We start from the raw sequence: 14810 nt of genomic DNA on the forward strand, positions 1-14810 counted from the left end.
CATTTTATACAGCAAATGCCTAAAGCCAGTACTGTTTTGTTTGTTGTTCTTAACTAACGTTTGCAACTGTAAATCCTCACCGCATGTGTTGAGCAACTATACAAAATAATAATAAATACAGTGCAGCTGCACCATGACCAAAAGTAAATAAATAAATGAGCTTGTGTTGTGAATCGTGCCTCATCTGCTTTTTGACCTTTTCTGTGTCCTCTCTGCTCGCTTGGCCTGCGGTGTTCACAACCATGAATGTACACTGACACAGAACAAACTGCACAACACACTCAAATACACACATCTGTCTGTCTGCCTGTTTGTCTGTCTGTCTGCTTCCCAATGACTGCAGGCCCAGATTGCGTGATTGTGCAAATGGGTTCATGGCTTTGGTAGCGGGGTGTGTTCCAAAACCGAGCACACTTCAGCCCACTTTTGTTGCTCTGGCTCATCGAGGGCACAGTCTCGCCGCCCTGAAGCATGTTTAGCAACTTCTCAGGGGAGGGAGAGGCCACTGGGTAGATGTGTCTAGAAAAATGTTGAAATTCCTGCTGCCGTAGCCTTCCACCGATGCAGATAGTGCACCACCACGTGACATCAGCTCAGTACTTTGACACGATGACTGCTGTTTCTGGAGTCCAGTATCTTATCCTGCGTGTGCTTATGTCATTGATAGGAATCGATAACTGTGGATAAAGTTTTACTGTCGTTGAACTAAAGGGCAGTGTATTGGTATAATCTCTTCCCCCCCCCCCCGAGCGAAATGCGTAAACAACTGCTATAATATTAATAAATAGGGATAATGTGAGAGGGGAATTTTGATGTAACAGCTGTACTCACCCACAACTGTACTCAGTTTTTTGTTTTTTTTTAATATATAGCATCACAAACAACTTTGTATTGCATTGAAAACAACTTTTACACAGCTCATTATCTACCCAATCTGTAGTTTTATTGACTTGGCCTCTTTACAGTATAAGTGATGTGTCTTTTGGAGTTCTGTGCCAAGGACTTGATGTCCTAGCTGTGATGTCAGCCTTGTCTGGTGTGGTTGTGCATGTTTCTCCGAAGACACACGTCAAAGGGCTTAAAACAACACAATGACTGTCATCACTGTTGTTTTTGCTTTGTTTGGGGAAGTGATGCTATGATGAGTGACTCATAGATACCAGATAAGTAAATATGATATTTCAGCACTATTGCTGGCAATGCTTTACCTTATGAGACACATATGTTTCTTTTTTAACTTCATTTCCATTGTCCAAGGTCAATGTTTCCAGGGTCCATTGTGTAAGAATTAGTGACATCTAATGGTTGGACGGCAAATTATAACAAATGGAGGACTCTTTGGCTCACCTGACCCCTTTCTCACGTACGTCAGAGAACAACAGTGGTCTTTGAATACCAGGGACACTGTTAGAGGTTTGCTGTAGAAAAATAGCTGCACAATGGTCGTTTGTCTCTACGTGTGCCTATGATGGACTGACGACCTCTCCAGGGTGAACCCTGCCTTTCGCCCATGTCAGCTGGGCTTGGCACCACGACCTAATGTGGAGGATACAGCTGTAGAAGATGGATAGATGACCTGAAGTATTCATGAAAGGCTACAAAATGTATTCAAATTGAGCAGCTGGTTTCTAAAGAGGGTGCCGTGCACTGCAGTTAGTGGGTTTGTTTGCATGATACTGATATCTCAATGCGCCGTGTTCACTTTGCTAATCCGGCATTTAAGTGTTACTTTGTTACGCAGTCTTTGTCTCTGTGCGAACATGTGTGCTGTGCACACACCACTCCTTTGGTAACTTGGCCATAATCCTGTGCTGCTGTACCAACTGGAGCGACAGAGTTGACAAGGGTGCTTTGTGACTTTATGACTTTATGACTTTATGACGATGGTGATTCTGTAAACCTTTGATAGACTTGATAACAGAAATATTTAAAAAGTCATTGAGTGTCTGTGAACTGTACAAACACACAGTAAGGTGTCTTTATTTGATGAAATCCTTCAAATTGATGTAAAGTCTGTATCTTTTATTGATTGCATAAATGCATATATGGCATATTTGAACATTTTAAAACACAAAATATTCACAGTAACATTTAAGACATTAAATGTTTCTTAAATGTTGATAACAAACATTTACACTACTGGGTAAATGTTTGTTATATGTAATATTTGGTGCGATGACCAACGTTTACCTTCGTAACCACAAAATAACCAGTTCCTCAGGTTTTGGTCTCCATGAGGACGACTGGTCCTGACAAGGACAGTGTTAATGCCAGAGAAGATCCAAATACAAGTAAACACACGCCTGTGCTGTTATACTATACAGTATAACAGCAACCGCACCTTTTTAATTCAACACACCTCATTCTGTCATTATTCACATGTCATGGAAAGTTTTAAGTTCCTCCTGTTTGGCATTTGGTGAACAAGAGATGAACTGTACTTGGTTAAAAAGCCCGGATGTTGAGTGCTACCCATATTGATTTGCAATTAATTTCACCTGCCGGTGGCTTGGGAAATGAAATTAAGCTCATGTTTGTGGCCCTGAATTCATTTAACATGCTTAAGCGCTTGACTCTCCACTGATGAACGTTTTAGAAATGTTGCATTTTGTTTTCCAAAAGCATGATTCCTCACGGTGTTTGTCTGGTCTGTGGCAACAGTGTGTGTGTGTGTGTGGTTTCAGGTGTGAAGTATAAAGATAATTTATATTTACCACATCCTGAGAACATTAGAGCATCCAGTGTGCTCTCTCGCCAAACCACGTAGAAAACATACGGATGTACGAGCACTTGTGTTTAATCTGAGAGGTTTTGTGTGACAGAAAACAGTTGAATAAGACGACCTTTATAGAACTGTGGGTAAATAAGTGAGTGTCTTCTTTTCAGTTAGTCCAGATCAGAGTGTTTGTTTGCCTTTGGATGTGTCGCTGGCCACTCAACCATAACAGCTTCCTTAACTCCTCTTTATTTGCTCGCACACGATGAGAACAGGTGGGGAAGCAGATTATTTCATTTCCTAATAATGGAGAACAATAACAAATGTATTGCATTAACCATTTTTATCGGCGCAAGAGTAACAAAGCATGTCGCCACCGGGTTGAGCTGAATAACTGGCCAGCTGGAAGTGAGACGCAAAGGTGCCGCAGGTAAGAACTGTGGGCACTGGAACTCACATGACTCATGAGTTCCAACCTCAACAACCGTCCTGATGTCTGAGGGCAGTTTGAGTGCCAGCAGATACACATTTTGTCCCCAGTGTGCGGCTGAACTGTGTCTCCAGCGAGAGCACGGGGAAATGAGATCAGAGATTCAAAGTGAGCCAAAGCTGCAGGGGCAGCAGCAGCAGCAGCACATCATAGCAAACCCGGGGACACGGGAGAACATCTTAATTGTTATTTTACTCAAAGTGCCCCCTCAGGAGACTCTGTAACGCTGCGGCTTAAACATAAAAGAAATGAATGCCTCCTCCGAATACTTTTATGAAGCGATGGGTGTTGATTTAACTACAGGTTTTGTGCCAAAACAATGGAACAAAAGTGACTTCGGGCACAGAAGCTGCAAAACAGACACAAAGAGTACAGCAAACGGCCTCTTCCAAAGTGCTTTAGTGAGGATGAGAGACGGAATGTTATTCAGTATCATTTAAATGATGAGAAAAGGCCACGTGAGAACAGACAACCTCGCAGGTTTCATGCTGTCAGAATCATAGAAGCAGATGGTCCGTCAGGTGAAAGGGATTAGACACTTTCACTGGTCTAATCCCATGCACACACACACACACACACACACTGAACATGAACAATGAATGACATTGAAATCTGTTTTTCTGCCAATAATCAATCAGTTTTCAGCAGTTTTTACTATCGTGAAAGGGAACATTGAGAGCACACACACACACACACACACAGAGTCAGGTGAGGAGGATTACACGGAGACGGTACTCAAGGTCAGTCATGCCGCGCTGGTCAGTGGTATAATCCAATTAGCGGCGAGCAGCTAAAAGTAATGGGATTGTTACTTAGGTCACTGTATAGACTTGCTCACCCATGACCGTGCAGGAAGATGATCAGCGCTTCAAGCCGCTGACGGTTTATGAACAAAGCTGCCGGAGCCTTTTATAAAGATATAAAGAGGAGATAAAGTCACACTGTTAAGTTAGTATCAAGTCATCGCAGGATAATCCCGAATCAAAAGTGATGTTCTCCAAAAAACCTGCCTGAGTTGTGTGTTGACTTTAAATGTAAACAAACTGCTACTCCTATATTCTATGGATGAAACTTGGAAAGAGTGAATTTAGGATTAAATTGATAACCACAGGATTATATCAGTGAAGTTTCAAAGTAAATGTGACAAGATTTCTAAGAAATAATGTCAGTCGGATTCTTTACACTTTTAACAGTTTCCAGTTAATGTCACATGTCACAACAACCAGGGACACAGAATGTATCGATGGCTTTGACAAGAAGCTCATTACAACAACACTTTTGTTTCTTTCCCCTTTCATTTAAAGTAGTAAGTCTATGGAAATTGATTGTTGTGCGAGAGTCGCCTGCTAAAAAAAGAAACAGACCAATACAGTAGACATTAATCCCTTTGTGCCATTGTTTGTGACAAAATCGAACAAAAAACTGCAGCTTTTTAGATGCTAAACTTGACAATGGTTACACTATAATCCCATTTCTCACACTGCACTTATTTAGCATCTATACTTTTTTATACATCCTTTTCCATGACACCCTGTAAAATATAATCCAAAATAATTACAGCAAAAAACAACAGGACACAGCCTCAGGGTAGAAGACTAGTTTATCAAAAGAATACACCATAATACTCCCGTATAAAAATTAAAAACAGAGAATGAAAAACAATAATAAAATATACTTTCTTTTCTGATCTAGTTTTTTTTTCTTCTTTTTTTTTTTTTTTTAAAGTTGCCCATATTCAATTGCAGTCATTTCCTGTTTTGCACAAAATCCTCTCCCCACCCACTCAGTCCTCTTCACGTATTTTACTGTGTCATAAACAAACAATATTCTTTCATGATGGTACAACAGTGTTATAAAAATCTCTCTTAACTGGAGCCAAATAAAATCCACACCACAGGGCTTTTCGTTGACTTCATAAGTTGCATTAACGGCGCGACGCGAGGCGGCCCCGCTCGCGGCGGACGTGTCTCTTAGTGCGCTTTATTACGGCCTGATACAGCACATTAATCTCACTAATGGTCTTCGCTCGCTTCACTGTCGGCTGAAGGTCACAGAGGCGGGGGTTTGCCGACGTGAGCTGCTCGTTTAAAAGCGGCACAGTGTTGCCATTCAAGATGGTTGCCATTCTCGGTAACCCGCCCGTGCCCGGAGAATCAGCCGTTACATTTGACATTTATCCCCCCCCCACCCTCAAAAATAAGTGAGTCCTCCTCTGTTTTCTCTCTTCATTCCTGTGGGTGAGTTTTTTCTTTTTGGCAACGTCAGCACAACTCACACACGTGGAGAATTTGTGGGGTCAAGGGTTCAAAAAGGTCACACATGCAGACGCCACGCCAGTCCAGTCCAGTCAGCACTAAAAAGAATCAAATGGTTCCATTCACAAACACGTGAGTTCTCGTGGGTCCAAACTGCATCTGTTGCTCGCGGGAGTCCTTTTAAATAACAAAAAAAAAAAGCAGTTATTTTGGAGTTGTAATGTTTATTTATTATTTAATTATTATATATTTATTATTTCCTTTTCTCGTTCTCCTCACACGAATTAGACGTGCGCGCGTGTGTGTGTGTCCCGCCCCCTTTTTTTAGGGTCCAGTTTGTTCCACGTTCACCTGCAAGTCCATCCTTCATTGTTCATTAGGTTGTTTTTTTTCCTCTTTCCTTCCGTCCTTGTTTCTCTCAGGATTGTGATCAGGGTGTTCCACAGAAAAGCAGACAGCGTTGATAAGAGTGACGGGAAAAAACAAGTGGATCTATGGGTTTGTTGTTCTTCAGGTATCAGCTATGGCTTCTGCGTCCCGGTGTGAAAAAGTAGGCGGCGAGAAGGGGGGTAAAAAAAACCAAAAAAAAACAAACATAAAAGCAGCTTTGTCAGAAAATCTAACTCATTGTCTTAACTCATCCTGTACAAAACCCTGAAGAATCGCCTTCCCGTCACACCGTCCTCCCCTCCCCCTCTCCTCCTCCTCCTCCTCGTCCTTCCGTCCGTCCGTCACCTCCGACCCGCTATTTACACACAAACTGGTCGACGAGCGTCGTGCAGCGCTTGCACTTGACGTAGCAGCACCAGTGGAACTTGCAGTGGCAGCGCTCGTGCTTGTACGTCTTGAACTGGTCGTAGCCTCTGCCGCAGCACATCAGCTCGCAGCCGTCCATGCCCTCCGAGGTCTTGTTGCACAGGCGTCCCTGCGTGCCCAGCGAGCCCGTGGTCTCGTTGCGGAGGCAGTAGTCCGGGCTGGGGTCGATGTAGACCAAGTCCTCTGGGGTCGGGGTGTTGAAGCGCTTGTCGACCAGTTCCAGCTTGCTCTGTTGGACGTGAACAAGAACACGGATTAAGATTAGAAAACGTGTTTCCTCTTCTGCTCGTAGATACCCTGGAGGGGGAGCGGCAGATGCAATACCTTGCGTCCGATGCGCATGGCAGCGGCGCTGTCGTACTTCTCCTTCAGGAACTCGCCGACGCGCCTGAAGTCGGCCAGCTGGAGCCAACACGTCTTCAGACTACAGGAGCCGGAGACGCCGTGACACTTGCAGGCCACGTTAGCAAGGTTATAGGCCGCCTGGTGGACAGAGAGAGAGAAACATAACACAATTTAATACAGTTTGTTTATTTAAACCTCCTTTTATCGACATCTTATCCATACAAGGTGGAAGGAAACTTCAAAAAACTTCCACAATTCCCAAAGGTGTGAGTAACAGCCCTCTGGTGACTTTTCTTTTCAGTAATTAGGCTTCAAATGATCATGAAATTTTACAATGACAAAGTTCTATTACTAATTGTTAGATTTATGTGCAATAGTACGTACAATTAATTGACAATTTGTAGGAAACACTTAAATTCAGATCATTCGAACGCATCTTTGAACAAAGATTCTCTACTGTGAACTGTAGAGAACAAAATCTTTGAATTCATCATCCGGACTATATTTCGTACTATAACTTTTTTTTTCTTTTTTTTTTAACCTGGAGAACTGTTTTCTTTAACTGTTGAAACTATAAATAAATCAATAAAATGGTGAACAGTCCACATCCAAGTTTTGAAAAGTCCGCCACATGGGCATTGAGTGGATATGTGTTTCCAGTGACGCTGCTACCATCTAGTGGCGGATGTGTGTAACTGAATTCACCGACGCAATAAATGAACACGCTCAAAAAACAGCACAATACATGTTTTAGAGTTGAAGTCGAGTTTTGGATTATTTTACATCATCAGACTTCAGTTCAGTTCTTTACCGACGCTGTATGTTGAAAATTACAAGTGACATAAAAATGTGAAACAAACAAACAAACCCTCCCTAAAGGTCTGGCAGTGCAACATCATCATGATTATTAACTTCTACTCGTGCTCATATAGATTCTCCTAAATCCTACACACTCACTGGACCTTTATGGTCCTTAAATTAAGTGTAAGATAAAGGCTGAAAGACGACCACATGTCTTACACGTCTCTACCTGATACTATATCTAATAAAAAGAAGATTTAGGACTTGCTGCCTCCACTGTAAGTCACTGTGAACACAAAAGCAACTGCCAAAAACGTGACGTGGATCATCCATGTGCCGACGGAGTCACTTGTTCACGCGCGGCCGCACTTAATGGAGGATGTTTCCCATCCAAATAGACTTCACGCAGCTTTATATCTGACGCCGGTTCTCTGTCAGCACTGTGTGCCGGAGCAGAACCTACGCAGCGAGACAGATAAACACACGGGGGGAAAATGCAAAGCAAAGAAAAACCGAGAGAGGACTTTTTGCCTCCATACGTCGATGCTCACTGACGCCGCCATCACGACTGCTCCACCAAACTAAAACAAACATCTGACTGTGAATAGAATCTCCACTGCTCTCTATTGTAATTTGACGTTCCCACACATGTTCCTATATAGAAAGCAGTGATTTTAAAGAAGGCGTATAAAGTACTATAGCATTACAAGTTATTATCCCAGCGAGAAATTCAATATATGAGGAATATGAATAGAATTCACGTGAGATATTTTAGATAGTTTAGACTAAACTTGAAGATTTATGAGCAAAAATTGCATTTATCAAATGTAAAATGGCTGTCAAAGAATATTAGGTGTTACAGAAATGGCAGAGACTTTATATCAGGCACAAATGTGCTGGACTGCACATTATATTCTGAACTGGACAGAGATTAATTGATTAATTAGTTTCAAATTTAACCAAAACAATAAAAGAAATGCATTACCTGTACAGATATCTATATCAATTGAAATGCAAAATCACAGAGAAATGAACTGATCTAAACTAAAGTAGACAGAAGAGAAGAAAGGAAACAGTAAACGTTGTCTTTTAAACTTAATATTAAACAACAATCTTAATGCTTTCTGCTTCATTAACATATCTAATATATTTTACTCAAACAAATCCGGACACAAATGCATGAAAAAAGGAAATAAAACCAATCATCCGCAGCCAAATGTATCCACCAGACGACCAGATGACTTGGTTAAGTTTTGGGTTATTGTGAATAAACACAGAGCAGGAAACAAAAGATTTATTATCTTCCCCGGCAGCAGTGAAGTTTACGGGGAGGCTCCTTCACCCTCCTTCACCCCCGCAGGTTTACCAGGTCGCTTTAACGGCGCGTTGGAGTAAACAATTCCCAAACACACCCCTCAACAACCCCCCCGGCATTCTCACGATGGCAGACTGTGTTACGTGAGTGCACATCAGTCGACGCACTGTACTCACTGGACTGCATCATCATACCCAAACCCACTGCTGTGTCTCCTCACGGCCTGATCTCAATTACCTTCTCACCTCTGTTTACCCCACTGACCCCCACCTCCCCTCTCCTCCCCCTCCTCCTCTCCCCTCTACTTTACTACCCAGCAGGCATAGCACTCAGCGCCCTCCAATTCTGCCGCTCAACCCCCGTGACCCCCCGCAAACAGGACACCCAGAGCAAGAGGACAATGACGTGTTGTGGAATCTCTCTCGAATTCTTGGGAGTTTTACTTTTGACCAAACGACTATAAAATGGGGCCTGAAAACATCATTGTTTACTGCAGCTTTTTCTTAAATTAGTTTAAAAAAAATGAAAATATGTAATTGACTTGAGTTCAGTGTATTTATCTAATCACACCATTTTGTTTGGACTTATTTACTTATTAAGGCTGAAGATTACTTAGGATTATTGTAGATAGTGCCATTTTCTTGCTGCACTGGCAGATCGTTTTGCTTGAAAAAAATCATACTTTTATCTCTCATGGTTTTAATGTCTATTTTAATTTTAATGTTGATTTTAATGTCATTTTCACATCTTGGTCTTATTATGATTCATGTAAATTTAATGTCTTGCTTTTACCCAGAATCTATTTTTATGAAGCATCTATTTCAATCTATTTCTATTTGAGTTGCCCTGTGTATGAATATAAGAATATATGCTTTTGATATGTAGTATTGTAGTATTATCCTTAAAGCAAAATTGAATGACGCATTTCTTAAAACAATAAACCACGAGTGATATTTTCAAAATCAGCCATAATCTAATCTAAACTGAAGGGGACAGTATATGACAGAATATGTTTTAAGGGTTAGCTGCTTCATTTATTTGCCTCTGCTAATGATAAAATACATACAATTAAGCAAAGTAGAATAAAATAATCCAAGGCTTTTCCGAAGCCTTGGATTGCAAATAAAATTGATGAAATTGACAACTGCTACTTTTAGCTGATTTCTCCTAGTTTTCTCCCCAAAAATGACAACATTGATGTCTATTATTAAGAAATAAAGTGCAAAAAAGATGAAGGTGAAAGTCTCCTTAATGTCCACTGAAATACCTCCACATGATCATATTTTCAATTGCATGTATTCTGCACTAATCCATCTTTTTCCACTAGTCTGTTCATCTGATAACTCTGAGCCTCTTTCTCTGTGTGAACCGTGCTGTCGCAATACGACCGAGTGCAAGATCGAAATCAAAAGACTCTGCAATCATTGGATTTTAAGATAAGATGTGTGACATTGTGAGGAAATTCTGAGACGCTGCACAAAATAAATATAAAATTTACAGATAAGATGCAAAGTCTTTCCAATACTGAATCATATCTGTCAAAAATAATCTCAGTATGACCATGTTGTGCAGCCCAAATAGAAACTATACATAGTGTGTGTGTGTGTGCGTGTGTGTGCGTGTGTGTCTTTGTGCCCAGCAGGCATGACCTACCAAATAGCTCATTATGCTGCTGCTGGATAAACACACACACACACACACACACACACACACACACACACATGGTTTCCATGGCTTCAGAGGACATTGCATTGGCTTACATTCATTCCCTTGAGATTTACCCTAACCTTAACCATAATTACTACTGGCCTAATCCTAACCCGGACTCTAACCTTACCTTTAAACATGTCTTCGCTTTATAATCTAGTCATTTACGTGGTTATGGGGACTTGCTTTTTGACCCCAATTGATGACAAGTCCCCATAATGTGACTGTGTAAACAGATGTAGGTCCCCACAACAACAGTAATACCTGTACACGCACACACAGTCTGGTTTCCATGACTTCAGAGGACATTACATTGACTTCAATTCACTCTCAAAAATCCCCAATTACTACTGGCCTAATCCTAATCCCGACCCTAACCTCACCCTAACCTTAAAATACGTCTTCACCTTAAAACATTGTCATTTCCATTATGGGGACTTGCTTTGTGTGTGTGTGTGTAATACCTGGACCACACACACACACACACACACACACACACACACTCCTAACCCAGCCTGAGCAGAAACTATTGTGCATGACACAGAGACCGTGTCTCCACTACAGATGACTGAACGTGTGTGTTTGTGTGTGTGTGTGGAGTCAGTAATAGGTAGAGTCGGTGCTACAATGGGACAGAAATAGAGAAAACAGCCCACCCATTGTGACAGGAGAAGCAATAAAGGAGGAGGGAAAAAACCGAGGTGCATTTTATGTCCGATCCTCTGCTTGTTAAAATAAAGAGCCACACTGATACACTATTTACTGTTAACACAGACCTACTGTATCTACCGTGAGGACGAGATGACACCTCACTGCAGAGACTCAGTGTTTGCTGTAGCTTAAAGTCAAGTACGACAGGTTCAGCGAGGGTCTACGATCCATCGTCAGAGACGGTTCACTTTAGAGCGCATTGATTTTTATCATTATATTTGCCCTGGCATATCGATTACCGTATTGCAGGAGGAAGGACGACGACATATCACCAAATCGATATTTTGACCCGTCACTATGTGTAGGAAAATTGTGAAGCCCAACACAAGGTGACTTAGTTCTCATGAAAATGACCAACTTATATTAAAACAAACTGAAAATCAACCATGGCATTTTAGTTTTAGACTTGTCTGACTTTGAACATGGACGTGTGTCACATGGAGAGTTTCAGAAACTAGGATTTTCATCAGAAAAGAGTAAACATGCAGCGTGTGAGTGGCAGTTTCTCTGGGAGAAAAAGCCACCGGGCCGATTTGAAATGATAGAATTGATCACCACGTGTTTCAATCGAGGTAAGACGACTATCTCAAAAACACAAAAACACACTAGACCTTGAAGCAGCAGGAGAGAGCACAAAGTGACCAGTAATTCTGCTATCTGCTAACATTGTTCCCCATATTATTTAACATGGAACATTTGGTGACTTTACCAAAATAGTGCACATTTAGTGACTTGATTTACTTCCCAAATGTAACCTAGAAGGTTGACAGACACACTGTGTCAGAGCAGGAGAAGCAAAAGAGTGGCCCGGTATTTTCTTTAGGGGAATGAAGGAATGTACATGCAGTTGTTTTGGTGTCCGTGTGACGAGCGCTGCCTCATTTGATTTGTGTGAAACAGAGACAGTGGAGCTGGGTGACTATGTGCATGTGTGTGTGTGTGTCTTTGCTTTCAGAGTCGGGGGAGTGTGACGGGGGGGTCCCCCCGCTCGCCCTGTGTCTCTGTCTACAGACGCACACACACACACACACACGGACACACACAGCGGCACGCCCCTGTCACCTCCACAATAGCCCTGTGGTTTGCCTTGTCCACCGGAGCGAGACAAATCCTGCTCAGGACAAACCAGCGTGTTCCGCAAGAAAGGGAGAAAAACAGAGATGAGGAGGAGAGAGGGGGGGGGGGGGGGGGGGGGGGGAAGAGTTTCTCTCCTCCTTTTCATCCCAGTCTTCTCCTCTCTTCCGTCCCAATGGACAGACAACAATGAAAGCCAAGAATCAAAAGAGTGTGCGTTGCAGAACTCTGTAACGCTGTAAACTGTGTGTGTGTCGCAGCAGATCTTTTCTCTCATACAGTTTATTATTGCCCCGAAGGGACCCTGAGCAGAAACACAACCTCTCCAGACCCTCACCTTTCACCTCTGACACACACGCACAAAAACCAGACTCACTGTCTCTCACACAAATCAAATGGGACACTGTGTGTGTGTGTGTGTGTGTGCACGCGGACAAAAACACACACGTTAAGACAGACACTGAGTGTCGTTTTCTTGTAAACAGCTTAAACAAAGCTTCTCCGAAGATAAAACTGAAGATAAACACATTCTTCTGATCCACTCTGCACCTGAATGCCCAAATGGACCTTTTATGAGGCAAGTGTGTGTGTGTGTGTGTGTGTGTGTGTGTGCGTGCGAGTGTGTGTGTGTGTGCGTGACTGTTTACATCCCAGTCAAAGGTGAAAGGTTTCTTTAAGTGCATTGCTTGTGACGCTCTCTCTCTCTCTCTCTACCTGAAAACATTGCCAAACACGTTCCTGTGTCAAGTTGAAAGCTTTCGATTGTCTCCGTACGGCAACCAGTGAGGGACAAAAGCCAGAAAAAAAACACTATAATTCATCTGTCAAATCCTAATTATGCAGATGCCCAGTGTTTTGGATGCTTTTGTGAGTATGTGTGTGTGGACAAACACTTCATAAGGACAAAAACTTTGCACGGCAGTATTTACGCGACAGTTTGTGCTATCAGAGAAAATTACAACTGTTATTACGGTAATTTCACTCGCGCTGTTGCAGGAAGCTGGAGAATCCACATCTTAGCTGCCCAGAGGAGAGAGTAGGAGAAACACCTGTGCGTGTCAAATTTAACAAGCAAAATCTGGTGTTTTTTGTTGTTTTTTTTAAATAAAACGTATTGTTTTTCTTCATTTTAAATTGTTAATACACTATTTTAACATGATATTGGAAGTTATTGTGGAAAAATCGGCAAAATCACTCACTCACAGTCCCATTTATGGTTAAAATAAGCAAAAAAACACACAGACATTTTGAGGTGTTAAAGGGTTAATACATGAAAGTTTCATCTCTAAAAATGAAAGAAAAAACTACTCTGTTGTCCATTGTGTTGCTGCATTATTTATGTGTGAAGGAGGATATATGTGTGTGTGTGTGTGTGTGTTACTAAGGAATGTGTGTTGACCTAACGACCTACCCAGACTCCAAGGGCGTTAGCAGTAGTGCTACCATTTGGACCCTCCCAATAAATAACCTATACCACACACACACCACACTGGCAGCTCAGGCAATTTGGGGCCACCTTGACTTACACACACACACATACAGATATAGTAAGGGGTTAAAGGTCATGTCATAGGTACACACACTTCCGAAGTTTTACTTTGTTTTTTTAAACCGCTTCTGCTGTGACAGATATAAAACCACAGGTGTGCGTCTTGTGTTTAAACCGTCGTACCTGTCTCCCTGCCTCGTTGTTCTGGAGGTTCATCAGAGTTCGGGAGTGCTCGCCGGACCCGCGCGGGTAATTCTTCTCCCTCTCCCTGGCGTCCACGAACTCCCGGGCAAACCGGTAGCCGTAGTGGACGTTGTCGCCGCAGCCGCCCCACAGCCAGTCGCGGGGCAGGTCACGTGGCCGCGCCGCACGGCTGCAGCCACAGGTGGAGAGCTCGCCCTCACGACACGCCCGGCTGATGGCGTTGACCACGCCGGCCGCGCTGATGGCGTAAGTGAAGGCGGTTTCTCTGGAGCCTGAGGAGGAAACACAGAATATTTAGTGTGTCAACAAATTCAACCAGGTTTGGGCGATATTTTTCTTTTCCCGAGGGCCAAACTAACAAAAACGAAGGGCGACATAACCTTACTGATACATTTCCTTTACTGAGACTATTTCAAAATAAAAGTCTGGCTGTGTTTCACTCGTTGAATGCTCTTAATGTGAAGGTGTGAAACTGTTAAAACTGTTAAGAACGTTCTCACTTTAGCTCTGATGAGCAGGAGTCAAGTTAAGGGTCAGCCTGAGAGGACGACGTGGGCCGGATTAAACTGGTTTGCGGGCTAGATCTGGCCCTGGGGCCTTATGTTGCCCATGTGTTCATTTAACTGTTTGTGTGGCAACATGCACACTAATCTGTTTTCTGTTTAAAATGCATAAATCCTGCTCTGGATACATCTGCCGTCCACACTACCCCCAAACTTTTTCTAAGCCTGAAAACGGAGAATTCTTAAAATGACAAGGTTTAGATTTTTGTCTGGATGTCAGTTACCTACATTCACTTCCTGTTGGAAATCTCTGACAGGAAATATGTGTAGTTGCTCAGGTTAACCCCCCCCCCAACACACTCACACAGCAAACAGCCCCACACC

General features: G+C 42.5%; 1 protein-coding gene across 1 annotated transcript in view; it reads right to left on the reverse strand.

Annotated features, from left to right (window-relative positions):
* Positions 1-4788: 4788 nt before the first annotated feature.
* Positions 4789-14810, reverse strand: part of wnt5b (wingless-type MMTV integration site family, member 5b) — a 76538-nt gene continuing 66516 nt past the window's right edge. Inside the window, exons 5-7 of the mRNA XM_058624071.1 lie at positions 13903-14195; positions 6602-6760; positions 4789-6506 (exon numbers count right to left, since the gene is read on the reverse strand). Coding sequence (XP_058480054.1) covers positions 6207-6506; positions 6602-6760; positions 13903-14195 — 752 coding nt within the window. The 3' untranslated portion in view covers positions 4789-6206. The remainder of the gene's footprint in view (positions 6507-6601; positions 6761-13902; positions 14196-14810) is intronic.

Source organism: Solea solea, chromosome 3 (genome assembly GCF_958295425.1).
Source record: "Solea solea chromosome 3, fSolSol10.1, whole genome shotgun sequence".
Taxonomy (NCBI): Eukaryota; Metazoa; Chordata; class Actinopteri; order Pleuronectiformes; family Soleidae; genus Solea; species Solea solea.